Source organism: Eschrichtius robustus, chromosome 12, assembly GCF_028021215.1.
Source record: "Eschrichtius robustus isolate mEscRob2 chromosome 12, mEscRob2.pri, whole genome shotgun sequence".
Taxonomy (NCBI): domain Eukaryota; kingdom Metazoa; phylum Chordata; class Mammalia; order Artiodactyla; family Eschrichtiidae; genus Eschrichtius; species Eschrichtius robustus.
The window spans coordinates 49,993,111-50,020,969 of record NC_090835.1 but is presented as its reverse complement, the minus strand read 5'-3'; the positions used below and the strand labels follow the sequence as shown (position 1 = coordinate 50,020,969).

Here is a 27,859-nt window from a genome sequence, read left to right as displayed (position 1 = left end):
AGAAGTAGGCTTCGTAGATTTGGGGAGGGAGGATTTTCTATAGTAAAATATGTGTTTGGAAAATGCTGTACAGTACACTCCCTTTGTATAATCACAGCACACGTTAGCATTTGGAAGTCCTGCTATCCTGAAGACAACCAAGTGTTATCAGTGGAGAACAGAGGCAGTGGAGCAAATGGGTAATAACGGAGGTCTCCCTCCTGAAGATTTTCTTTTCCCTAATTCCACTCGGCTGTCATTGAACGCTCTTTGGCATGTCTCTCTTTAATGGACACAGTTTGGAAAGCCTTTACAGTGCCTGCAAAAGCAAGTTCATTAAAGAGTTATTAAGACTTCAGTTCAGATCCCGTGTTCTCAGAGAATATTGTACTCAGCACCTTTTAACTAAAGGGGCACAAAATACTTTTCAGCTAACGTCTTCCATTAGTTTCCTGAAATTTTACGCCTGCTGCCAAGTATTTTAAGAAATACATTCTCTCTCATTTAAAATGACTTAAATGAAAAAGTAAACCACATGCCTTCCAGCAAAGATTGAGCAGAAATGGATGTTGGTAGGCTCCAAGGAAGGAGGTATGTTAGAGCCTCACACAGAGGTGGAAGTAGCTTCTGTCAGGGGCTAGTGTTATGCTCTGGGACCTCACATGGGACTGCATGGTATCACTTGACCTGCTGCCAAAACAGAAGACAGGACCATGGGAGTTGGAGAGGACTGCCCGTGTTACCAGATTGCTCACCACGCTACCCTGCAACGGTCCTAATGTGTTCTGAGCCCTTTGTCAGTGCCCCAGCGTTTTTGCTCTTCCTTCTGGAAGATCTGGGACACCCTTCCTTCCTGCCCCATTTCTCCATCCGTGCCAGCACCAAATCAATGAAAAGGCTTTCTCCAGTTCCTGTGGTGACCACTTTCTCTGAACTGTCATGTCATTTCTCAAACAGTCTACCCCTTGAAGGCATGATCTGGTCTGATGCAGGTGCCTATTCCCACAGCAGGCAGCACAGCACCCATCGGCATGTAGTGGGTATTTTAAAAAGAGTAGTGAGTGAGTGGGAAAAAAATCGTCTGCCTTAAATACCAACCAACAGAAATAGAAGAACATGGAAAACTCCCTAATCCCCTTGCAAGCCATTCCCCTGGTGTATCAAGTCTGCAGCCTGCCCAAAAGGAAGCTTGACACAGAAGGCCAATTTTCTCATCTGTCATCTTTCTCTGTATTTCTCCTTTGTGTTGCATATTTTCATGTAAAGTTACTCAGCGCACAAAGTGTCATAACATGGATTCCTTCATTGTGAATTATATCCATAGCCAAATAAAACAGCTTCCTATCCTGTTTAATACTTCTGTCATGAATCCCACTGTTATAATAATGCTTCCACCTTAGTTTTTTTTTTTTATAGTAATATTTTATTTATTTATTTATTTTTATATTTTTATTTTTGGCTGTGTTGGGTCTTCGTTTTTGTGCGAGGGCTTTCTCTAGTTGCGGCAAGCGGGGGCCACTCTTCATCGCTGTGCGCGGGCCTCTTCACTATCGCGGCCTCTCTTGTTGCGGAGCACAGGCTCCAGACGCGCAGGCTCAGTAGTTGTGGTGCATGGGCTTAGTTGCTCCGCAGCATGTGGGATCCAGACCAGGGCTCGAACCCGCGTCCCCCGCATTAGCAGGCAGATTCTCAACCACTGTGCCACCAGGGAAGCCCCCACCTTAGTTTTTTAATACTTGCCTGATATGCCTTTATCTACCTGTAACTTTAAACCTTTTTTGTCGTGTCATCTAAGTGCTTCTTTCGAAAATAAGCATAATTGGATTTTAGATTTCTTTTTTTTCCCATCCTAAATTTTTCTTCTTAAATGGAAGATGTTTATGCATTAGTATTCATTGTTATGAGTGAAATATTTGGCTTCCTTTTGTCTGGTACTACATGATTTCTATTCTGTGTTTCCTGTTTCCTTCCAGTTCGTGTGTGTGTGTGCATGTGTGTGATGTGTGATTTATATGTTCTTTCCTTTTAGAACCTCCACAGTTTGAAAGATATATAATATATTCTTCTCCTAACAATTACCTCTGAGGTTTTCAAAAAGCACTCTTTATTCCACATTTTTCAAGTTATTAAAAAGTAAAATAAATATGATATTTTTATTCCTCTATTATTGCAGATAAGCTTATCCAACTTTTAATCCCAACTCCCATCGTGCCAGCAATAGTATTTCCACTTCTTGTTTTTGCGAATTAAGTACGGCCCTCTTGTCAATCCATATTTTTATTGCTCTTCCGATGTTTTGCAATTCAGACATTTGAGAATAAATCTTAAGATATACATACCTTTTATAACAAGATTTATACATTGATTTAGACATTTCCAGTTTTAACTGATTTTAGTATTTACCACCAGCTCTATTCTCACGTAACATCTCCATTCTTCAGCTCTTATTTTTGTTTCTCAGTTGTTCAGTATATTTCCAGTAATATTTTTCAAGAGGATATGGTACCAAAGGCATAAGGAAGGACATTGCCATGGGCCCCCTTGCTTGGCTCATGCATCTCTTGCAGATTGGGGCAGAATGGTGAGCAGAGTCCAATCCGGGAATTCGTGCGGTTTCCACTTAATGTCCCTCAGCCTGTTCTGCGGCTTTGTCCTCTGTCCACTCTGCTCTCACTGAAGCTAGTTGCACGCTCTCCCCTTTTACTTTAGTCCATGAAATCCAAAGATCTGAGAACTGCTGCTTTATGATAGCAACTAAATCATCTGTACTATCAGTTCTAACCTTCACTTCTTCTAATAAGGATTTTGATTGTGAAATTTTATTTTTTTGCTGTCCTGTATTCCCCATGCATTCTTCCCGGTTTTTTATTCCTTCTTTTTTTTTTTTTTGGCCCCCTGAACCATTCAGCATGTGGGATCTTAGTTCCCCAACCAGGGATCAAACCCTCACCCCCTGCAATGGAAGCGCGGAGTCTTAACCACTGGACCACCAGGGAAGTCCCTATTCCTTCTTTTGACTCCTTTATTGTAATATCTGGTTCTCTTGTATTTTATTGTCAACCAAAAGCAGATGCTGTCTATAATTGTCTTCTGTTTAGTATAATATAATTCTTTAAAGTGCATCTTCCCTTACAACACTGTGAAAGGAGCAAAGGAGACAGGTGATTAATGCAGTCACGTAGACGAGGTGAATGGCAAATCTGACGGTGTAACCTCCTGAGGGCAGAGGCTGTGGTGTGTTGTGTTCACTGTAGCGTCCTCAGCACGGAGTCTGGCACCCATCCTGTAACAGGTGTTCAGTATGAATCTGTTGAATGAATTAATAGATAAATGACTGCTCAACCATTGATGACTATTATCAGAATTATGGTTATGATTATTTTTATTATACACAGAAAAATATTCACAATTAAGAAGGTAGAACTGCAGGTAATCTCAACAGCCATGGATCCATCAAACATTGAACACCAACTGTGTACCGGCCCGGTGCTGATGTCTAATACCTTCATAAATTCAAGTGAGGACACTGAGAGGTACCAAAGGAGAAGAGACCAGAATTATCTAGAAACTGGAAGAAGTGAGGAGGAGCCCCTCACTCTTTCAAATGAAGACCTGCGGGGCCTCCTCCCATGCAGATGCTGCAGTGTCCACTGGGGAGGGTGGGTTTAACAGGCCTCGTGATGCTCTCACTGGCCTTCCAAGGCCATCCCATCCCACACCCCCATCCAGAGCATCAGACTGGGATGTCCCAAAGCCACATCACTGATGGGAGAATATCTGAGTCCTGTTTGGGGGACTAGTTGGGGAAGTCGGGCACCCAAAGGAACTGTTAGAGGCTGGTTCATCTCAGTGATGTTAGCCATACTTCCACATCTGTTCCTAAAGTTGTTTTTCTTAAGGTACACATCTGCTGACATTAGGAAGGCATGGGCACTGCCTCCCACCCTGTCCTTAAACATCTCATGATTATTGAGAATAAGAAAGGGACCAGGTGGTGATGAGAGAATCTTTATATGCATAAAAAATAAAATAAAAATTTCCCAGCCTGTCAGACACTGCTGCTATCCTATCAGTGTACGAAAGAAAATGAGGGACTTCATTCCTGTGAACTGTTTATTTTACTAGTAACTGACCAAAGTCTTAAGTGGCCAAATTTGAGGGGAAAATTGTGAAAAAAAAGGTAGCCAAAGGAAAGAGACTGTCCCTCTTAAATTATTATCCATCATGATGTTTGCAGGTGTTTTGGTGATTTCTTGAATCACAGCATAAACATGATTTCCAGAGAAATAATGTTATTCGTGCCCCAAAGAAGAGATCTGTATTTCAGGAGCCTTTTAAAATCATACCTTAGTGGAAAGAAATGACAGTACAGGAGAGTATTTCCACTGCATAAATAACTGGCCAGACAGGGGAGAATGATAATTCAAGGCAGTCTTTTGTTACATTTTTAGTCATTCTCTGAAGGTCTAGGTCACCAGCTAGATGCTATTTAGTAATATCATAGCCAATAGATTCTGAATATATATATTTCCATGTTCTTCTGAGACCCTCTGTGCTTCATATATTTCCTCCTTGTCCCACCTACCAAGAAATTAAAAACCTGCCTAGGACAGATGGAAAGGAGGAGAAATCTATCAAGGTGGAGTTGGGTGGACAGAAAGTAGACGGTGAATTCTGGATTCACTTTAAGCCTTTTCTAAACTTGTGGCTGCAAAACATTTTCCTGACTGTGATGTTGCCGATTTATGCCTTCCTGCTTGAGGTTAAGACCAAGCCGTGGCAGAGAAATGTAGAAAGGACCCATGATTAATTCCGTGTTTGGAAGCTAGGGATCTCCTGGAATAGGCCATCTGCTGTTAAAAACAGGGGAGGCAGAGACCTGTTGGAAGATGCGTATCCTGTGCCTGCATTCAGCTGCCAGGGCAGGGAACACTCCACTGACCTACTTTAGAAAGGTCCCTTTGCTTGTGCAGCCCCAGGGATATCACATAAATGGCAGAACTGGGCCAGTAGTAAAAAAAAAAAAAAAAAATAGGACAGCCCTTTGTGTGTGTCTGGGGCTCAAAGCATCCGGCAGGTGTGTGTGTGTGTATACGTGTGTGTGTGTGTGTGTGTGTGTGTGTAAGGGAGACACCTATAAACTGTGACCCAGCTATTAAGGACAGAAGATGAGGGGAAGAGAAATACTAAAGCATTTTCTTTGTAGTTGATCAAACACTGGTTGCTGAACCAGAAGAACAAAGCATAGACTATTCTATCACATGCTAAGCTTACCTGGAAAGATCCAGAAGCCTATAGCTACCCCACACTCCTCGTCCCAACAACATGACAACAAACAAGCACAGGAGTGCACACGTAGATACCTGCCGGCACGTGTGCTCACCACACACACACTTTACCTCCAATCAGGGAAATGTGTGTTTCCATTGACACGGCAAGAACATGGCTTCAAGAGTTTACATCTGCTTCATTCTGGTCCCTTACAGTCTAAGATCCAAGCACTGTAATGCCATAAAGAGAAATCACAAGAATGACTTATTATAACCGAGGCGGGACAGTGAACCAGCTTGACTCTGACCCAGAAGGACTGTATCACTTCACGTGAGATCAGCCTGATAGCCCTCTTTGAGAAGGAGATTTCAAGGAACATTTTCTGAGCATCCATTTTCTCATTTTAAAAATAGAAATAAAAATATCTCTCTGATAGATGTGGTATAAAGATGCAATGAGACAGTGCCCCAAAGCAGTGGTGCCCACTTAGCAGTAAGGTTCAGGGCTCCTTGCTTGTCCCTGTCTTCCTGTCCTGCTGTCCCAGGGGGCACGTACTGGTGCTGGCCGGCCTCTTTCCCAAGCTCTGGTCTCTCACTTCAGCTACAAGAACTCTGCTGCTTAGATGCCTTGTGGATGCTGAAATGCCTACATCTTCCCACAGTGAAGCAAATCATCTCCTTCCCCCATAAAACCTGCCACTTTACTGCTGGCCTCTCCTACTGGGGCACATGGCACCTGCGTGCTCCCATCTACCTGGCCAGAGCCTCAAGGCTCTCTTTGACTTCTCCCAGCCCCTCTCTCTAGAAACCCCACCCATGAGCAGCACACTCTGTCAATTCTACTTCTGTGACTTCTCCATGGCCAACTTGCTCCCCTCTTCCCACTGCTCCTGCCTCAGGCCAGGCTTCAGCACATCTCACGTGAACTGTTTCAAGAACTTCCTAAACTATGTTCTTTTATCCATCTCTACCGCCTCATCTCCCCTTGACACTGCTGCCAACCCTCTTCTGAAAGCAAACTGACATCGAATTACTGCTTTTCTCAGGAATGCTTGCTCGACCTGATTGCCCAAAGAATTATACTCAAGCTCCTTAGCTTGATGCTTATTCTAAAACCTCCAGTAGCTGACAAAGGCAAAGAAGGGCTTTGTCGCATCAGATTTATAGAAGTGAAACTTTTTTCACTGCCCTGACAGTCATCGTCAGTGGCACTAGTGAGCATCTACAAGTGGATCATTGCAAACAAATTCAAAATACAGAACTGCAAGAGAGAGCCAGGAGAGAGGCAGAATGGGGCAGAGAGGTTGGGGTGGGTATTTGCATTCTGCCTCTGCACTTAGTGGATGGAGTGACCTTGGACAATTGCTTTACCTTCTCTCAGTCCCAATTTCTTTTTTTTAAATTTTTATTGAAATACAGTTTGTTTACAGTGTTGTGTTTCAGGTGTACAGCAAAGTGATCAGTTATACATATATATAAATATATATTCTTTTTTACATTCTTTTCCATTATAGGTTATTACAAGTTATTGAGGATAGTTCTCTGTGCCATACAGTAGGTCCTTGCTGGTTGTCTAGTTTATATATAGTGATCTGTATATTTTAATCCCAAATTCCTAATTTATTCCTCCGCTGGCTCCCCTTTGGTAACCACAAATTTGCTTTCTATGTCTGTGAGTCTATTTCTGTTTTGTAAATAAGTTCATTTGTATCATTTTTTTAGATTCCACGTGTATGTGATAATCATATGATATTTGTCTTTCTCTGTCTGGGTTCCTTCACTGAGTCTGATCATCTCTAGGTCCATCCATGTTACTGCAAATGGCATTATTTCATTCTTTTTTATGGCTGAGTAATATTCCTGTGTGTGTGTGTGTGTGTGTGTGTGTGTGTGTGTGTGTGTGTGTGTGTGTGTGTGTGTATGTATATATACCACATCTTCTTTATCCATTCATCTGTCAGTGGACACTTAGGTTTTACTTCCATGTCTTGGCTATTGTAGATAGTGCTGCTATGAACGTAGGGGTGCATGTGTCTTTTCCAATTATGTTTTTCTCTGGATATGTGCCCAGGAGTGGGATTGCAGGATCATATGGTAGCTCAATTTTTAGTTTTTTAAGGAACCTCCATACTGTTCTCCATAGCGGCTGTTACCAATTTACATTCCCACCAACAGTGTGGGAAGGTTCCTTTTTCTCCACATCCTCTCCAGCATTTATTATTTGTAGAGTCTTTCATGATAGCCATTCTGATCAGTGTGAGGTGATACCTCATTGTAGTTTTGATTTGCATTTCTCTAATAATTAGCAATGTTGAGCATCTTTTAATCCCAGTGTCTTTCAAATGAGATTGAAAATAACAATACCTACTTCATGGAATTTACTGATAATTAAATACATTGATACAAGTGAATGTTCTTTGTGGATTATAAAACTCAAAAATTGTTCAGTAAGATTAAAGCTATCTGTATGTATGAAAGGTTGAGATTAATAGCATGCCAAATTCCTCGGAAAGCACTTTGGAGATGGAGAGACGGGGTACAGCATAGATTGGCCAATCCATTCTTAGGAGAGCTGAGGATAAATACAAATTCTTGAGCCCTAAGCTAGAAGAACAATTCTGAAGAAAGCAAATGAGACTGTGAAAACTGCAGACCTCAGAGAAGAGGAGAAGACAGCAGCAGAGATTATTACTGAGGTCAGGGGTATTCCAGATGGTCATGAGAAAGTGATCATTCACGAAGACATGTCTCAAAACTTCAAGCCACACACATGTAACAGAAGGAAAGCTTGCTGGCCATGGTGCTAGGACGTGAACTGGTGACCCAGAGGGCAAAGGCTATGGACTCCAAACACAAAGCCCTGAGCCAACCCAACTCCTGTTGCTATTTTTGGAGCTCAGTGTGAGTGAGGGGCGGGAGAAGTAGGGAGAGTTTTTCCACTAGGAGTCAGAAACCGAAATAGGAAAGATCAACAGAAGCATTTATAAACAATGAATGCCATTAATTTTTTTAAGCTAGGAAGGAGTTGGAAAAGATGTAATGTGGCAGGGAGTGGGGAATATAGTCGGGGAAAGATGGCCCAGGGGTCTTCAAACCATCTTGTTCAATTGAACTCATAGTAGGGGACAGATAGCATGGGTTATTTTTCATCAAGTTCTCATGAGTAGAGTTCAACTGTGATGGGAAAAATGTTCCCGTTTTTTCCCCTTTATCAGAAAACTTTCTAACTATTGAGTGATTTCCGAAGTTTGGGGGCAGTTTAAGCTGTATTGCTCAAATTCTGAAGCTCACACTCTTCCTAATACACCACACTATGAGGACAGGTCCAGATAGTTATCAGCATCTGCTTTGAGGAGGATTTGAGGAATCAGTAGCAGAGACGGAAGGAGTGATTCCCAGAATCGGCTTTCAGCCCCTTCCTAGGTCAGGCAGTCATCAGATGGAACAGTATTCTGGCCTGGATTGTAGGGTCAACCGGGAGCTTGGAGAGTTCTGGGTCCCAACAAACCAGGATGCAGTCACATTGGAACTTTGGCATGAAAAGCAAGACTGACCAGCTGGGAGCCCAGGCAGTAAAGATCTGCAGGCGACTAGAACCCCGTAGTCACGCACGCCTCCAGGAGCCAGGGGCCACAAGAAGGAACCTCACTCCTTCCACAGCATGAGTGGGGCAGAACCCCAGCATTCTCTCAGCCTGGGCGCTTCTCTGGCCCAGGTCTGAGTAGGCTGATCATTCCTCACGGACAGGAATGTTCTTTGTGCCAAGCCCTTTCCTGGCCACAGGAGTTCTAGAGGTGAATAAGCCATCACTCCAAGTCAAGGGCCTTTTGTGAAAGGTACCTGGAAACAGAGGAGAGTGTCAGTCCTGAGGTGATGGAAGCAGGGAGAGTGTGTGTGCAGGAGGCTTTGGAAAATCCTTAAAAGGGCTTCAAGAAAATGGGAAGCTGTTTAGCAACTGAGCAAGAAAGGCAGAGGAGGCAATGTGAGCAACGCTCAAGCGGCATGAGCCGGCCACCCTTGCCAGGAGCCACAAATGATCTGGTAAAACCAAGGAGTAGCTCAAGGTGGAGCATATTGAAAATGAAGCAAGGAGAGTCAGCAGAGGTCCCATCAGGGAGGGAATCCTACGGAATTCTGTTTCATTCCTTGCGTTAGTGTTTATTCAAAGGCAAATGGCCCATGAATAATGCTAGCTGCATTATAATGCCGGTTTTTATCACCCAGCGGAGGTTTTGTTAAGGCCTTTAGTTTAAAAATACTAACTCTGTCATCTTTACTACTGTTTGCATAGTCCCTAGCCCTTAAATGCCTCTGGTCTGCCCAGGCCCTGAAAACACACCCTCCACTTTTGCTCTCATCTGTGGCTCTGAGGCCCTTCTGTGAGCCTGGCTTCTGGCCCTCCGAGGCTTTGCAGACTCTTGATGCAAGCGATCTCCTGATCCCTTGCAGTCTCCTCGCCCAGCCATGGCCTGTACTGCCAGAGGCTGAGGGGAATCCAGTAGCTAAACCGATAAGAATAGGGGCCTAGAACATCTTTGAACTATCTCATCTATATTTACCTTTGAATCATTTATATATATTTTATGTAATCCAAGAAATATTTATGAATCTATTTCTAGATATTCATATTTATAACATATATATTATTTATTTCTAGATTTTTTAAAGTTTTTTTTCCCATATCATAATAAGGTACCTTTCTTGTCTAATTTACATTAATTTTATCAAATAAATTGTAGGAGTGATGCCATGGTTGTACAATCTGGAAGCAAACTAATTATCAGTAACAATGTTAACTATTGTTCACCGCTGATTAAGTACCGTACTGATTACATTTCTTTTCTTACACATTTCTTTTTCTTATTTTTACCCATTCTCCATATTGTTCCTCTAGGTAAGTGATCTCAAGGGCAACAATTGTTTTATCTTTAACTCTGATACTATATGAAATTCAACCAAGGGGTAAGCAATGCCTCGATGGCAAAATCTTATCAAAATTAGTCTGGCCAATTGTATTATAGATATCTGCAGTCGATATCATTTCTTTTAAAAAGCCTGTCATCCAATGTAGTTGATTCAGCCATTTGCATTGAGAAAACCCCTTCAATATTTTCTCCTAACATCTATATATAAACTTCTTCATTCACTGGAGCTTCAACACTTGGTTTTCTATGGACAGCTCACTTATCCATAGTGGCAAATGATACCAGGCTCATAAAATGACTCAGTGCCCAACAGTTAATCAGTGTTGTATTGGTTTGCATTGATCCATTCCAAAATCCATCTCAATATCATAAGTCACATTCTTAACAATTTTCAACTGTAACTCATAGAACTATCTTCGATTTTCCTAGAAGTTCATATCCCAGGGAAGAACTGATGGTTTCTGTGAAGATCTGGCCCCATGTCTTCACTATATCTCCATATTCCAAGGACCACAGCATTCCAAGGGGCTGACTTGACCTGGTTTCCTGCAAGTTCAACTTTGCTTTTTGTCACAGTAGTACATGAGACTAGTTTAAAGGTGGTACTGATGGTACTGAAAATACTACAATGGAAACTGTCTCATCCTATAACCCAGACTCGCTTCTGAAAGGCAACCACTTTCATCCTTTTTAATTGTTGCTTCTGGCATTCATTTCAGTATTTTTAAATCCTGTGCTTCTACTACTATTTATTGATGAATCAAACATGTCTTGGCTTCCTGCTATAGAGGATGAGGATTCAGCTCTAACCCCTCCAGCAACCCCTGCTTGTTCACTTCTTCCTCACTCTCACTTTCCCACAAGAGTCACATCACAGTCTGCTGCTCCCTTGCTCTCTCATCTTCCCAAGTAGTTTTATCACAATTTTGTGTTAACTAGTCACTTTATACACTATTATGACCATTGCTCACTTCTGATTCTAGTATTGTACCATGATTACGTTTCTTTCCTTACACAGGTTTTATGTTGCTTCATACTGGAAATTGCCTTTTTCATTGCCTTGACTCTTCATGCACCTATAATTGTTTTTTTTTATATACTCTCATATATCTGTCTAATGCCATATCTATTATGATATCCAAATCTAAAAAAGCTCTATAAATGTTTAAGTTCCATTTTTTCCCAAGTCTACTGCCTCACTTCATCTGTGGCTCCCGTCTAGGGCTATTACTGTGTTGTCATATGGGCATATCATTTACCTGTCCTCTATGTTGTTCTTGTGTTGCACACTGAGTCTGATATTTTCCTCTTCCTTGATTTATTTCGTCATCTTTCTAAGGCACATTCTTCAGTAGTTTTCTAAGAAAGCGTGTATGGAAAGTTAAATATTTTTAACTCCTGAGGATCTGAATATGTGTTTATTCTGCCTTCATACTTGTTAGTAATTTGGCTGGGTATAAAATTCTAGGTTGGAAATTTTCTTCTTGCAGAATTTTGAAATTCCACAGTTTTTGAAGCTCCATGACTTTCTAGTTTCCAAGCTGCTATTGGGAAATCCAATCTTCCTCTCTTCTGCTAAATTGCTTACCACACCTTCAGTTGCTATCTTCCAAATGTATGTTGAACTTTCTTCTACTCTTGCCACTCCTCCCAGTAACTCTGTTATTTGGGCGTTTATACCATTTTTTTATTCTTGCTAATTTTAGTGGGGTTTTGGTATGAATAAGTGGGAAACTCATGTTGCCAGTCCACCATATTTACTCAAAATCCAGTAATATCTTTATTTTTCCAAGTGTGTAAACCCATGCCATCCCCTTTGCATATATTATGATGCTATTACTATTAGCATCCCTGAGAGTAGTTAGTACTATTCCCATTTGATGATGAGACAGCTGAAGCTCCAAGAATGTTAGTAGTTTTCTTAAGTTTAAAGAGCCCACATGAGACAGATTCAAATTTAAAATCATGTTTTTCCCACCCTACTGAGGCATAACGGTCACATTCAGTGATGCCTTTGTGATGCAGATCAGTGGTGATAAAACAACTTAGATTATAGCTTCTCCATATCTTGCTACAGTAAACTAATGCCACTGCTGAGATGTAAATTATTCCTTTGAACTAGTCTCTGAGCCACAGAATACAAGCTTGCCTCTTCAATCACTTTTGTTATTCCATGGTAGAAATTGGAACACCTAAAACCAAATAATTGCCGGTGGTCTGACTCATACAGTGGAGTGTTTTAGAACAAGCAAAGAAAAGTGAAATTATGGTGTTCAGGTCTGAAGGAAAATATACCTTAATATAAAATGGCTCTATTTCAGAGTCCAGCACACAATGAAATAACTTTCCTCTTTGAAGCTTTTACTTACATTCTCACATAAAGCACAAATAGCATTCTCTATTTGAAAACAAAAATTAAGTTACTGCCTTCAAAGTCCAGTCTTTTGAAGACATTGCAATCTTTCAGCTAAGTGGTTATTCTCAAAATGAAAAAGAGATTTTCCAACTAGTATTTATGAACAAGCACACATACCCAGTAATTTATGGTGTGTTTATATGTCACTTCGACTTTCTGTGTTTATAACAGCAGACACACTTTGTGTTAAATGTTGCCTTCGTGAAGGGAGTTTTCAGGTAATACCTCCTGAAGGGTTTCTAGGGCTTTGTCCAGTCAAGAGTTTTCCTGTTGCTTTTCTCAGCTGACTGTCAGGTTCTCATAGTCCCTATTTTATCATCTCATTATCCTCAACTGCATCCTCATGTAGGTTAAACAAGCCAAATAAAAGGAGGAAATGTTTGGGTCAAGCAGGGAAAGAGTGAAACTAAGCAGGACCTCCTCTGACCTGAGGCAAGTCATTCTACTGCTTGGACCCTCAGGCTTCTCGTCTGTGAAATAAAATCATACACATACACCATTGTAAAGCAATTATACTCCAATAAAGATGTTAAAAAAATAATATAAAATAAAATCATACACATAGATGATCTCCAAGTCCTCTTTCAGCTCTTGAATGCCACTCCTACACCATCGATGAAATCAACTTAAATTAATTATCTAAATCAGTCACCACTGATTTCATTGTGTGTGTGACTGACTACAAAAGAATTCGTTCATTAATTTCTTTAATACGTATTTATTGGGCATCATACCCAGAGCTGGGTATACAATAGCAAATGGACAGACTCCGTCCTTAGCCTCATTGAGTTCATAGTCCAGAGGAAAAGACAAAAACGAACTCTCAAATAAATAACAACTGTGATAAATCCTGTGAAAGATAACAACAGAGCGCTGTGAAAAGACTAACAGGAAAAAGAGATAATTTAGAGTGGAGGAGGGGGAATGTTCCCAAGAAGGCCTCATTGAAGAAGTGACAAGCGGCCCTAAGGATGAGGACAGTGAAAGAAGTGAGGAGCTACAGACAAGCATTGCAGGCACACAGGGCAGCATGTGTAAAGACCCTGAGGGATTCAAGAGCTCGTGCATTTAAGGAACTTGAAGAAGGTCATGTGGCTAGACCCTGGTGAGCAAGAGGGGTCGGCCTGAGACAAAGTTAGAAATGGGCTCCCACCAAATCATACAAAGTCTCGCCACCATGGTGAGCATTTTGTATAACATCAGAAAAGCAGGGAGAACCTACCGAGAGACCATTAAGTAGGAGGTTCTACACACAGTGGAGGAAGGCAAAAATGGATAAGGCAATTCAGTCAGGAATTGGTCTGGACAAGGCGTGGTGATGGTTTGGAGGAGGCAGTGGTGGAGAAGAGGGTGGATTTTATGTGTGTTGGGCTGTCCTCGCTTTGTGTCTGTGGTCAGCTATGATATACCGGGAGACCTGTGACCTCATGTGTCAGGGCCTATGGACATATTAATTCCTACTGAGGGAGGCTCGTTGCCTTTCCAGCTGGTCTTCTTGGGCAGCATTCCACGTGATCCATGGAAAGTATTCACACATCCTTTTGCTGACAAGCTTTTAAGGTGCGGGCCTTACCTATATGGCTGTTTCTCCTTGGTAGGCTGGCAGGACCACTGGTCACCCATATCCCTCACCTACACGCTCCCATGGGTGTGGCCACAGCCATGTGTCCAAATCTCCTCAAAATCCCTCTCAGTAGGAGGAGACTGAGAAGAGAAGAAAGCACCTCCTTCTTCTCATTATGTAGAGAAGCATAGTTTTAGGGATAAAACTAATAGTGCCTCAACAGCTCTACAAAGAAATTCTCCCTCCAGTCTCCCACCTCCCTTCTGCTTTTCCAATAGGCTTGATTTGCTTGGTCACCTAAGCGCTGTGAAATCCATTTTGGCGCCTCATTTTTAAGACCTCCTTGGAAGCCTACTACCTCCTTTTCATAAGTCAGAGCAGATGGCACCTCTTGTCCTGTATCCTCTGTCCTGGAGTCAGTGGAGACAGAAGACATCCCATTTTAACATCCTCTCTTCGCCTCCATCCAGCCACTTTCTAAAACAACAAATGAGATGCCCAGAACCACTCCTGTCTTCCTGAAGCTCCCACATCCCGCCCTCTGGTCTGTCCTCCCGATGCCTCTCCAGTGCTGCTGCCTTGGGCCTTGGTGCAGGCTGAGATTTTGGACACAGTGGCCAGGATGACTCTCTGCCTCTCCTCCCTCCTCTGCTTTCTTTCTTCTCACCCGTTATGGCACCCTGTCCCAGGACACTAAGTGACTCACTGCAGGGGTAGTTTCACTGCCCCCCACCTCCTCTTCCTTTTCCCCCAGGCAGGGGCTGGTGTCTGATCGAGCCCTCTATCCCCCACTTTAGACCATCATCAGCCCCACTTTCACACAGACCACGCTGTTGCCCCTTTATTGGTCATTTTCCAGAGAGTTTGCCCAATAGTTCAGACTGTGTGATGGGAATTCAGGTAAAAATGGGTAGAATTTCAGGACTTGGACGACTCAGCAAGATACACAGAAGAGCAGAAATGTGATCCATATGAAGAGCAAAGAAAGTGGGATTTGTGAGCTTGAATTGAGTGAGCAATGAAAGCAGAGGAGGTTGAGATTGTCTGGAGGAATAAACAGGAAAGGGGCAGAAGGAAACCAGAGCTGATACTTTGGGTAGAAAATATGGAAGAAGGTAAAAGTATCTACTGTAATATTTTGTCCATTTTTAAATGTTCATATAAACATCACAGGAAAGAGGAATTAGCTGGGTTATGGGAATGGCCACTTTTTCAGTGATTTCATACAAGTCGCCAGGGAAGAGTAGGTTGTATCCTAACCAAAGCTCACCATGTATCTGACAGGAACAAATGCTAAGCATGGACTGCGCTGCAAGGCCTGTAAGATGAGTGTCCACCACAAGTGCATGGACGGCCTGGCACCCCAGCGGTGCATGGGCAAGCTGGTAAGGGCTGGTGCCCGGAGTGTGCCCCGGAACCGCTGCTCAGGGCCCCTGCCTGCCCGATGAGATCACTCCATTCAAAATATTTCACGGCAGCACCCTGAGAACTGGACACCGGGAAGGTACCCCCCACGTCTCTGGCTGGACAACTTGGCTTCCTAGTTGGCATAAAGATTGAGCAAGGAGGAGCTTTGTCAACTTAGGAGATGCATGTTGCACGTGTGGAAAGGGCTCAGTGTCCTTCATAGAGTGGACAACTTGTCCTGGGTCGGCACTTTCCCGGTTTTAGCATTGGGACTGTCCAGGTTTTGCAAGTAAAAAGCGGGCATCCCAGGAGCCCCTTCAGCCCCAGCTTAATTGTCTGACAGCTCAGTGCGTATCAAGAATGGTATAGAGATGAACCGCCCCACAGAAGTGGAGAGAGTAGTAAACATCTTTACCACTGTAACAGATCATGGTGGCCAAACCAAGGGCTGGGGGCTCAGCCTGGCCCATTCTGGGCTGATTGTCGCATCTCAGGGGTGGACTTCAATACTGGTGCCACACAATGATAAAAAAGCCACCCAGAACACTTTTGAGAATAGTTGAAACTAAGATGGCCAAAGAATTATAGAAGGGACCAAGAATGTCTACCCTAGACATACTTAGGGCATGACAGCTGTCTTCAGAAAAATTTAAGATCTGTCACACAGAATTCTGTCATCCTCTGTGGCTTCAGGGAAAAGGCCTAGGATCAGTAGGTTCCAAGTCTTAACCATCAGAGATCACGTCACCAAAGACCTGCCTCCAGGATTAGTGAGAGTTCCTGCTATCCACATCCCCAGCAGTGTTCACAGGAGGATACCACTTGCTAGGAACATTGGAAGGGATTCTGGAATTCTAGTAGGGGTGGGACCCTTAAGTTCCCTTCTAACACTGGGGTACAGTAAGTCAGGATTCTTAGAGAGTTCATCTCCGTACTCTGATTGGCAGTGTCCTCTTCTCCAAAACCCCTGCCTCACATGCTCCCCTCCTCCTCCTCCCATGGTGATTCCCACAAGCCAAGGCAGAAACCATGGATGAGAAGTCAGAAAAACAAAACGGAATCTAGAACACAAAGCTCTGCGTAGAGCTCATCAGACATACAAGGGACTTCAGGTCTACCTGTGAGGTCTGCTTGCCCATGCCGAGGCCTTTTAATGATGTTAATAAACCACGTGGTGAAATAACACACAATGGTCCATTTGTATCCTGGGAAATAATGAGGAGCCCAACATAAAGGAGGCTGCAATGTGCACCTGCAGAGGAGAAGCAGGACGGGGGAGGGCAGGGCTGGGGGCTTGCTTTCTGGAGGGAGTGGAGCTTGCTTATTGACACCTGTACCTCCCAACCCGACCCCAGGGATAAATTATAGGACATGTCAGCGTCTTAAAGGGAGACAGGGAGGCACCCCTAGAGGAACCAACTGGTTTCATTTTTAGAGTTCTCGTGGGGTTTTCTCCATCTCATCAATAACATTGAGCCCTTCTCTTTCTCATTCTGTCTCCAGCCAAAGGGGTTTCGGCGTTACTACAGCTCCCCCTTGCTCATTCATGAACAGTTTGGATGCATTAAAGAAGTTATGCCCATTGGTGAGTTGGGACCCGGTGGGCTGAGCTGGGTTTGGAGCAGCGATGTCAGAGCTGATGGCTGCTCTTCTCCCAGGTCCCGGTGCTGCAGTACCGGTGGGGGGCCGGGGGGTGGCATTCGTTTGGTGGCTAATTGGGTTATGGTTGTTTGTTTTGCTGGAGGGGAAACTTAAGGTGAACCAAATTCTCCAGAAATTTTTGTCCTCTCCCTGATGAAGCTTCAAAGAACCCAGGTCCCAAAGGCCATCAGCAGCATGGCAGAGTGGAAGGAGCATGGAGCCTGGCATCCCATAGACCTGGGTCAAAACCCAGCTCCTCCATTGGCCAACTGTATGTCTGAACAAGCTACTCAACCTGCTGGACCCTATACAATGAAAACAGCAATGGCTGCTTTGCATAATTTTTTGTAGAAAATAGATACACATTATAGACCAATGCTTGGAAGGAGCTTACTGAATATTGTTTATTCTTTCATGAGGAAAAAATGTCTTATATTTTTAGGTATTTCTGGCTTGAATATATTCCTCAACAATATCATTCAGTTCTATTTCTTCTCCCTTTCTGAAAATCTCTACATTTATGTTTGCCTTTTGGTGGGGGCAGGGGGAGGAACTTTTAAACTAGAAATTTACAAACTAGAAAGCTTTTAATTAGAAATTCCAGGAAGCCTGGTAATGTCCAAGTCTTTCAAAACGGTTGCCTCCTACTGCAAACTTTGTGTCACGAGACTTCGTACCTTGGTGAGCAGGGCCTTTCACTAGAGGAAATAAAGCTGGTCTCTGGGAAGAACCTGGGCACTGGAGTCCTGCGGGTGGATAACAAAGAGGAAAGCCAGTCAATCAGCAAAGGTTTGGGAGCACAGAGGGCTGAGTGCAGTGGAGGGACCTGGGAAATGGGCACAGGTCGTGGGGCAGCATGTGAGGAAGCTTGACCACAAAAGCCCCATTTTCCCAGGGGTAAGAGGGTCTGTTGTGCAGGACCTACTCTTCGATGCCGTTAACCCAGGAGGTATGATAGGTGGTTGTCTATCCCGACCGTGATATGAGGAAACCCGTCTCTCAGGTGAGCTTTCTCTTCTGCTGCAGCCTGCGGCAATAAGGTGGACCCTGTCTATGAGACCCTCCGCTTCGGCACCTCCCTGGCCCAGAGAACCAAGAAGGGCAGCTCTGGCAGCGGCTCCAATTCGCCTCACGGAACTTCGGTAATTGTCCTCTTCCTCCCTCGGGCACCGTGCAGTGTGGGTCCCACCTAAATGCATCAGGCGGGGGGAGTCTCTTGGGGGTCAGGCAGCCTTTAAAGGGAGCTCCAAGTGCCTTTGGGCCACTAAAGGTTAACCTTCTGGGGCCAACCCCCAGAGATCCTTTTACTTTTCTTCTAAAGACCACGCTCCTGGCCTCAGGCTCATTGACTCTCTCTCCCTACCCCTCCCACCACTACTAGCTTATCCGCCCGACACATAGAAAGGTTCGGCCCAAACAAGGGGCAGAAGCAGAGAAGTCCCAGCTGTGTCCAGTTCTCCTTCCAGCTACATCCCAGTTCAAGAATACAGCCATTTCTCACATTTTCTCAGTCCTTTGTCTCTAAGGCAAGGTGCACCCTTGGATTTCTTTCACACAAACACTGCCCTCCCCGGGGAGAGGGCGGGGAATGGAGTGGGGGGCTTCCCTCCATGGGACACACACCCTCCCAAGCACCTCTCTCTTATGTTTTACCTGATCTAAAATGAGTGTTGTGTGCATCTCTGTGGCCTGGTGTCGTCATCCTCTCTCTGGCTGTCCCAACCAGAATTTCTATGAATGCCCCAAGATGCCACACAACTCTGTAGCAGAGAGAAGGCTCCCCAGAGATGGGCCTGACCTGCCCGCATGAGCAGCGATGTCTGCTGCTGCGGTTCTGAGCTCTTGCTCATCACAGCAGGGAGACATCCTGAGAAACACTCCGCGGGAGACAGTGAACGTTTTCGCCTCCACATTTGTGACTGATGCTACGAGCAGAAAGACCGTCACAGGCATAACTGAGGGATGTCCAGGCTGCTTTCGTGTCTAAAACAGCTTTGTTTCTAGCAATGTCTCGACCCTACAGACTGGTTTTAGGGGCAAAAATCATAGTTTGTTCAATGTCAGTAACATGCTCGTTCATCATATTCCACTTATACTTCCTGGCACTGGTTCCATCAGTAAATATTTCTCAGAATTTTGCTCTGTGAAGGCTTTGTTCTGAGAGCTGCAGGGAGACAAAGACAAATCAAATTGTACTTAAATATCTGTCACTTCACTCTTTCCCCAGAGTCCAACTTGCCTCAGTGGAAGCAAACAGAAACAATTGATTGCTACTTTAACATGACTTTCCTTCCTTCCTGCAGGGTAGGTAGTAATGAACTTCAGCCTCTTGCCACCCTGGCAGTATTGTTATATCCTAAAGGGAACATATTCCCACATAGCAAAGGTTGATTTTCTTCCAGGGCTGTAGAGGCATTTGCTTTACATTGTTGGGAAGTTGCTGCCTGGCTGTTTCTAAATCGTTAGGTCTCTTCTCAAGTGCTTTCAAATGTTCTAGAATAGAGAAGGCTTGACGGCTTTGGGAAGATCAGCAGAAACCAAATTCGAAAACTTTCTAGGAGTTGGTTAGCTAGTTTAGGAATAATCTTCAGTTTTGTAAGATTAAATTAACATAATAATAGCAACTTCTATTCAGAAATAGTGAGCTTCAGAGGAACAGGGTACAAGTGACTTAGAGACCCTGTGACATTTTTTTTCTTCTTTCTGATGTGTCATGAAAGGAAGAATGGCTGAAATAAATCTTAAAGCTAAATTGTAAGAAGAAATCAGTCTCAGGAAGGTGGTACTAAAGTACTCTAGAGCTGATGAGGAGAGTTAGGAAGGCAAACTTGTTCCTCTCTAGTAAGATATAAATAAATTGTTTTACAAATATGACTCTCCTCTAAGGCCCCCTAAATTCCTCTTTTAAAGAGACGAGAGATGCACAGATAGAAGTAGGGCATCTGACCCTTTGAAAGAGGCGATCTGTGGTGTAAATGTTTAATGACCAACGAGGGCTGGACCCCGATTTGTAGCATTTGCCAATTTCCATGGTGTAAATACTCCCACTGTGGCCAATTTCAAGCTTACCAGTGTGATGACCCTAAAGGCTCTCACCAGCCCATGTGAGCTAGTCCAGCTATACAGCTGGGTGAAGCACAGTGCTTAAGAGACGAACCTAGAGAATGTTATGCTCAGTGAAATAAGTCAGACAGAGAAAGACAGGTACTGTCTGATATCACTTATATGTGGAATCTAAAAAATAATACAAATGACGGATATGCAAAACAGAAACAGACTCACAGATATAGAAAATAAATTTATGGTTCCAAAAGGGGAAAGGGAAGGGGAGAGGGACAAATTAGGCATATGGGATCAACAGATACAAACTACTATACATAAAATAGATAAGCTGTAAGGATTTACTGTATAGCACAGGGAATTATAGCCATTATCTTGAAATAACTTTAATGGAGTACAGTCTGCAAAGTACTGAATCATTATGCTGTACACCTGAAACTAACATAATATTGTAAATCAACTATACTTTAAAAGAAAAAAAGAGCATGGGCTCTGGAGACAACACCAGGGGTTCAAACTCCAGCTCCACCACTTACAAGCTCTGAGACCTCAAGTTGAGTTCTTGATTGTCTCTGGGCTTCAGATTCCTATCTGAAAAATAGGCCTATCAGAGGATTATTGTGAAGCATAAATGAGGTGATTCATATAAAGTATGTAAAAACAGCACGTGATAGATGATTGGTAACAATTAGCTATTTAGAGTGCTGCTTTATTATTGTTGTTATTTCTGTAACCTAAATTATAACTATGACTTCTCTTATACACAAGAAAGGGCAGAATTTGTTATTACAAAAGCAATTACTTTTCGCAGCAATGGAAACAGCATTTAACTCATACCTAAGTAATGCGTCCCTCAGTAGTGCATCTTGTTCTCTATAATTGATATTTAACACTCACCTAGAAAGAGCTGTAGTTCTACTGACCATTTTAAGTGACAGGATGTGGGCAGGAATTCTGATTTCTCTCTGTTGTCTCTTCCTGGGAAGTAGCCTAACTGTGGCCTGTGCATACAGGCACTCATTCACCTGTCATGTGCCAACCCCTGAGCCTGCTCTGGACACTGGGAGGGAGGGAGAGTGCCCGTAAGAGAACACACAGCCTCTCTGAAGTTAACCAAACAGACAGAAGAGCAATGATGCGATTCTTAAGACAGTGTCATGTAAATTCCACCTTAGCTCTTCTACTGGTATCACAGTCTCTGCTCAGTCGGCCCCTGAAATGACATTGCTCATTCCACGCTGTTCCCTCTTTTCAAGATTTCAGATCTTGTGGAGGTTCCTGAAGAGGCTGACGGGCCAGCAGGCGTGTATGGCCTACGGAAACGCAGCAACAGTGGTAAGTGGGGTGCGTGGGGATCTAGCACTGCCCAGCACAAACGGGAATCACATCCGTCATCCAGGTCAGCAGGCAAGCACACCTGACTTCCAGGCCCCTCTCTCTGCCAGCTCTGGAATTCAATCCGGGCAAGTGTTTGATATTCTGGAGGGAAACCGGCCATAATCACTGGTGTATTTCAGTGATTTGACTCTAACATCCCCTAAGTTCTGTCTTCTGAGTTCTCATGCCCTAAGGACATAGAGGTCCTTCCAGGCCTTTCTGTTAACACGTCACTTCCCCCACTGACCTACACTGGATAACAAAGCATCCCAGAGAGAGCCACTCCATCCTACACCGGAAGTACTCCAGGTGAGGGGTGGTGCCGGGGAGTGTGGGCCTCACCTTGGCTCCTCCCCAGCAGAGATAACTGAGACTCAAAAACTGATCTGCACAATCTAGCCAGACATTCTTTATTAATATCGTTTAGTTTTCTAATAGCATAAGCCCTTCTTATAATAATTTCTAGAATACTTATTAGATGCTGACTACATGCTATTGCTTGCTAACATTGAGAAAGAACCTCTTCTTAAACCAGAACTTAAAGAAACATAACCAGCACCTTATGCCTGAATCTTGATGAGCCTCTTGATGTCAACAACTACTTAATTTCCACTCATTTATCCAAAAACTAATTATGAAATATTTACTACCAGCAGCAAAACTACATAGGTCACAAAGCTGTCCTCGGGTCACTCATAACCCAGCACGGTTGCAGGTCCTGACCTGCGTTGTTACCTTGGGCTGAATGCATTCTCCTGGCAGAAGTTATCCCTCGAAGCTCTAATACCCGCAGGTGAAGCACAGGGATGCACCACCTTGGACAGATTTTCCACTTGACTAAGTGTCCCTGCCATTTCCAGACTGGAAGCAGGACTTCTGCATCAAATACCCCATAGCTGCTTTGTCAGCTGCTGTCTTACAAGGTATCACTTCACTTCCTTAGCTCTAGGAATCCATTCATTCTCTTCTCTAGTTAAGATGGGGCCTCTGCGATTCCCTCAGGCAGCGCCCCATGACCCTCCTTTCTAAATAAGCGTCAGCGTCCATTAGGGCCCCCTTTGCCAAGCCCACCCAGCTGCTAAAGCACACTGCTAGGGTAATAAGTCTTTGGCATCAAATGGGGAGAACACTACTTTCAGATAAGTGCAGACATCCATCAAGCACTTAGCAGTGCCATTAGAAAGACAAATCAGAGAGTGCCAGCTGCCAGAGGACCGCGTGGCAGAGCAGTAACCCTGCAGGACCTCCCAGCCCACTTCTGTCCAGCATTGCAGATCCAGCAACTGAATTTGGTGAGCAACACTGGAGTTTGTCAGTATCTTAGGACCAAACTCACCAGAGTCTGGAATGTAAGCCAGAGCTGCATTTCAGTGCTGTAAGTCTGTCAGCTGTTCTGTCCCCTGAGTCTGAGTTCTGCCTGCCTTCTTCCCCTGACACTTCTCACCAAGTCGCAGGGGGCATCCTCATCATTAATTGCACTGGACATATTTGGTCCTTGGCCCCTCCTTGCTGTGGAGGTAGATGCTGGACTTCACTTAGTGATCATGTGGTCTTCAAGAGACCTGGCCTCTCTCTGCTTCAGTCACCTCACCTCTAAAATGAGCATAATAATAACACAAATCCATAGGGTGTTGTGATCTTTAAATGAGATAACAAAGGTAAATGCTATCTATACACTGATGACTCTGAAACTTCATTCCTAGCATTAGGCCTCTTTGCTGCCTCTGGATGCCTGTAGCCTACTGGAAATGGCCATCTGAATGGAGAGCAGGCATCTTCAAGTTAACACACCCAAATGGACTCTTGATTCCCTCACTCACCCCCCACCCCCGCCTACCAAAACCAGCTCTTCCTCAGTTGCTCCTGCTTAGTTGTAGGAACGCCATTTTCCTAGATGATCAGGCCAAGACTTGTGGCATCAGCCTTGACACCCTTCTTCTCACACCTCTTATCCAATCTGTTGGCAGATCTTATCTGCTGCTCTTCAAAATCACACCCAGCATGGGCCCACATCTTCCCTCTCTGCCTCCACCATCCTGGTCCAGCTTTATGGATGCTGTCACCCATTCCTCAGTAGCTGAGGTCTCTTTTTGCCCTGGGGATTTCTTTACTCAAAAATGGTCTTCTTAGGGTTTTATAATGTGAACAGCTGTATTTAGGGATCGTCAGTGTGAAGCACCATTGCTATTAATGAAGTCATCGTCAGGTCACGAAGTGTCAGAGATGCAGCCTAGAGCCTCACTAATCTACATGTGGCCCATGGCCCAGCGGTCTGGGCAGAACTTGAGGGCCCATTAGAAATGCAGAATCTCAGGCTGCCCCAGACCTGAAAAATCAGAATTTCCATATAGACCTGTGATTCATATGCTTGTTAACGTTTGAGAAGCCAGATTAGAGGCCATTTAGTCTAACCCCTCTCCTCCAATATACACACACAAACAGGGACACACAGGCATACACACACAACAAATACTGGATAGATAAGGAAATTGAGACGTGAAGTAATACACTCAAGGACACAAAGTTGATGATTTGCTGTCTCTTTCACGTTAAGGGGCATTTTCACAGTCTTATTCAAAGAAATCTGTTGAAAGAACTTAGCAAGTGATAAACCTCTAAAAAGCTTGGAGATCTATTAGCTATTCCTTTGATCAGCAGTAGCTTTCTTCATGTGCACTCTTAGAAGCGAGAGGGATTAATTATGCATCAGCTTGCTTCAAAACGTGTTCCTTTGATTTGGATTTAATGCTCTGTCCATGTAGTTTGAGAAACAACATAGAGAAAACACCCTGCTTATACAGTCCAAGTTCCCACTCGTCTTCTCACAGTCTTGGCAAGGAGATCTTCCGGTTCTGCTTTACTTGTTTCATGTATGTTCTAAAATGTACATAGGGCACACAGGTATTATTTCTGCCAGCCAGATGTTATGTTAAAATCCTTGAGAAATATTTCCAAGGCCACCTCAGAAGAAGGTACAATTCATACTCATGTCTTTAGTGCTAAGAGTGCAGTCTCTGCTTTCTCTCTTATATTATAAAAGCTCTTGGGTAGGTCTGAGTGTTTCTGGTTGTTGTTTTCAACGCTATTCCTGGGTGGATCAGAAATATACATGGGCAAATTTGTTGGTCTTCACCTTTGGCTTAACTGCCAGAAACTCCACTGGAAGCAAGGTCATGAGCAGAGAGAGAAGCATCTATCTAATACATAGCCTCAAAATGAGAAAAACTCAAGGAGAAATTGACAGAACTATTAGGAAATTGGCATCGCGCTTCATAATGAGAGATTTTAACACTCCTCTCAGTCACTGGCAAATCAGATAAACAAAAAGATTCAGTACAGATGTGGAGGATCTGAGGATGCACTTGACAATCCAAATCTAATTGACTTTAAAAGGATGCTCCAAAAGAATATATATCTGAATCACTTGGCTGTACACCTGAAACTAACACAATATTGTAAACCAACTATACTTCAATTAAAAAATAAGATAATAAAAAATTAAATTAAAATTAAAAGGACACTCCATCTAACAAATGGGAAATTCACATTCTTCTTAAGAATGTATGGAACTATTATAAAAATTGGTGAGACTTCCCTGACAGTCCAGTGGTTAAGACTCCTCACTTCCACTGCAGGGGGCGTGGGTTCAGTCCCTGGTCAGGGAACTGAGATCCTGTATGCCACACAATGCAGCAAAAAAATAAATAAAATTGCTCACCTACTGGACCATAATGCAAGCTTCACACATTTCACAGAATTAATATGATACAGAACACATTTTTCTGACTACAATGCAAACAAGATAGAAATCAATATTCAAAATATAACTAGGAAAACCCATACTTTAGGAAATTAAAAACATATTTTTAAAAAGCTCATATGTCAAAAAAAGTCATAATGAAAATTGAAATATATTTAAAACTGAATAATAATGAAAACACACCTATCACAACTTGTGGGGTGCAGCTAAAATTGTGCCTAGAGTATTTAGCGCTAAAATTATTCCACTAAAAACTAAAAGCTGAAAAGTAATAATCTAAGCATCATATTCAAGAGGTCAGAAAAAGAAATAGAACAAACCCAAAGAATGCAGAAGGAAGGCATTAATAAAGACAAGAGAAGAAATTATTAAATGACACAGGTAGGTCAATAAATTCTAAGAACAGTTCTTTAAAAAAATAAAATTTACAATCACTAATAATTTTTTAAGTATGAGAGAGAGAGATGAAACAAAAAGTAATTAAAAAGGAGGAATGTAACAGAGTTTGACAAGAAAGAATCTTATGACCAACTTCACACCAATACATTTAAAACTGTTTTTAAATGGACAGATGCCAAGAAACTTATCAATGACCAAAGTCTGACTCAAGAGGAAATAGAAATACATAGAGAACTTGACTTTGCTTCCAATTATGGTGGAAACAATCAATATTTTAAGATTTTGCACAACAAAAATACCAGGCCCAGACAACTTTATCCCAGACAACTTTATAAATAAACTCTACCAAACATTTTTTTTAAATAAATTTATTTATTTTTGGCTGCTTTGGGTCTTCGTTGCTGTGCGCAGGCTTTCTCTAGTTGCGGTGAGCGGGGGCTACTCTTCGTTGCGGTGCACGGGCTTCTCATTGTGGTGGCTTCTCTTGTTGCAGAGCACAGGTTCTAGGCACGTGGGCGTCCGTAGTTGTGGCACGTGGGCTCAGTAGTTGTGGCTCACTGGCTCTAGAGCGCAGGCTCAGTAGTTGTGGTGAACGGGCTTAGTTGCTCTGCAGCATATGGGATCTTCCCAGACCAGGGCTCAAACCCGTGTCCCCTGCATTGGCAGGCGGATCCCTAACCACAGCACCACCAGGGAAGTCCCTCCTTAAATGTTGGGTAGAGGGACTTCCCTGCGCCACAACTACTGAGCTGGAGCTCTAGAGCCAGCGAGAGCCACAACTACTGAAGACCGCGCGCCTAGAGCCCGTGCTCCGCAACAAAGAGAAGCCACCGCAATGAGAAGCCCGCACACAGCGACGAAGAGTAGCCCCCGCTTGCCACAACTAGAGAAAGCCCACACGCAGCAATGAAGAACCAGTGCAGCCAAAAATAAACAAACAAATAAATTTATTTAAAGAAAAACATTTAAGGAAGGTAAGATTTTCGGATTACATAAGCTCTTTCAGGACAACAGGAGGTGCACGGGAGCACAGGCAGCAGCATTCTCTAACTTAATTTATGGGACTGGTGTAATACCTCAAAATCAAAGTAAGACAGCCCGAGACAGGAAATCGCTGGCTAGTCCCCCTCGTGAATATGGATGCAGAAATCTGAAACAAAATCATCTTAGTGCACTGAATCCAATAATGCATTTTCGAAAAGCAGTGCATAATTACCAAGTTGAACTTGTTCCGGGGATGCAAATGTGAGTCAATGTCAAATAAGCTGATAATGTAACTTGTACATGACCAGGTTAAAGAAGAAAAACCAAATCATCATCTCGAGGCAGACATGGGCCTCCCAGGACTGCAAAGTAAAAAAGAAAGGCAGAGTATAGAAAAGGAAAAGAGGAAATCTCTTTGGGGACTAGCAAAAACTGAAGATTCATTTTGCATCTGTAACATTAGAAAATATGCCTGTGTAATGGACATAGATTTTGAATGTGTCCATGGGTGAAATCAATGGCCAAATTATTTTTAATGAAATGAATTAAAAGTACCAAACATAAAAGGTGTCTGATACTTTTTTTTGGTAAAATAGTTACCTTTCTTTATGCCTTTCCCCTCAAATCAAAGTCTTAGAAATAGCCAGAAGGAATGAGTTTTTTAAAAAATCATTTTTTTTTTTTGACAGTGTTCCAGTTCTGTTTGCAACCATATAGCTGAAAACACATTGGGAGTCACTTCAGATAATTTTCAGCATAGTTCACAAAATGATACACATTTTTGTGATGGCTAATAGATAGTCAATGAAAAGCTAAAATAATGTGAAATTACAAACTTATAAAATCAGTCAAACTGAATATTGCATATGTACCTTATGTAGTCCCCCTTTTAGATCAATCAAGAGTTTTCTAAGATGCTCTTCCCATGTTTCCATTCAGACATTCGATATTCTTTAAATGTATCCAGTTTTATACTTATGGAATCCAATTATGCCAAGATTTCAGGTAATCACTTAAAACCAGAGAAAAGTGTTGCTCGTCTCTACTCTTTTTAAACCGGGAAGTTGCGTAGCCAAA

At 43.0% G+C, this 27,859-nt stretch overlaps 1 protein-coding gene across 4 annotated transcripts in view; it reads left to right on the top strand.

Moving 5' to 3' along the window:
* Positions 1 to 27,859, top strand: part of STAC (SH3 and cysteine rich domain) — a 100,368-nt gene that overhangs the window by 44,603 nt on the left and 27,906 nt on the right. For all 4 annotated transcript variants that reach the window (XM_068558586.1, XM_068558588.1, XM_068558585.1 and 1 more), the window contains exons 3-6: positions 15,439 to 15,539; positions 17,065 to 17,146; positions 18,229 to 18,344; positions 21,519 to 21,597. In XM_068558586.1, coding sequence (XP_068414687.1) covers positions 15,439 to 15,539; positions 17,065 to 17,146; positions 18,229 to 18,344; positions 21,519 to 21,597 — 378 coding nt within the window. The remainder of the gene's footprint in view (positions 1 to 15,438; positions 15,540 to 17,064; positions 17,147 to 18,228; positions 18,345 to 21,518; positions 21,598 to 27,859) is intronic.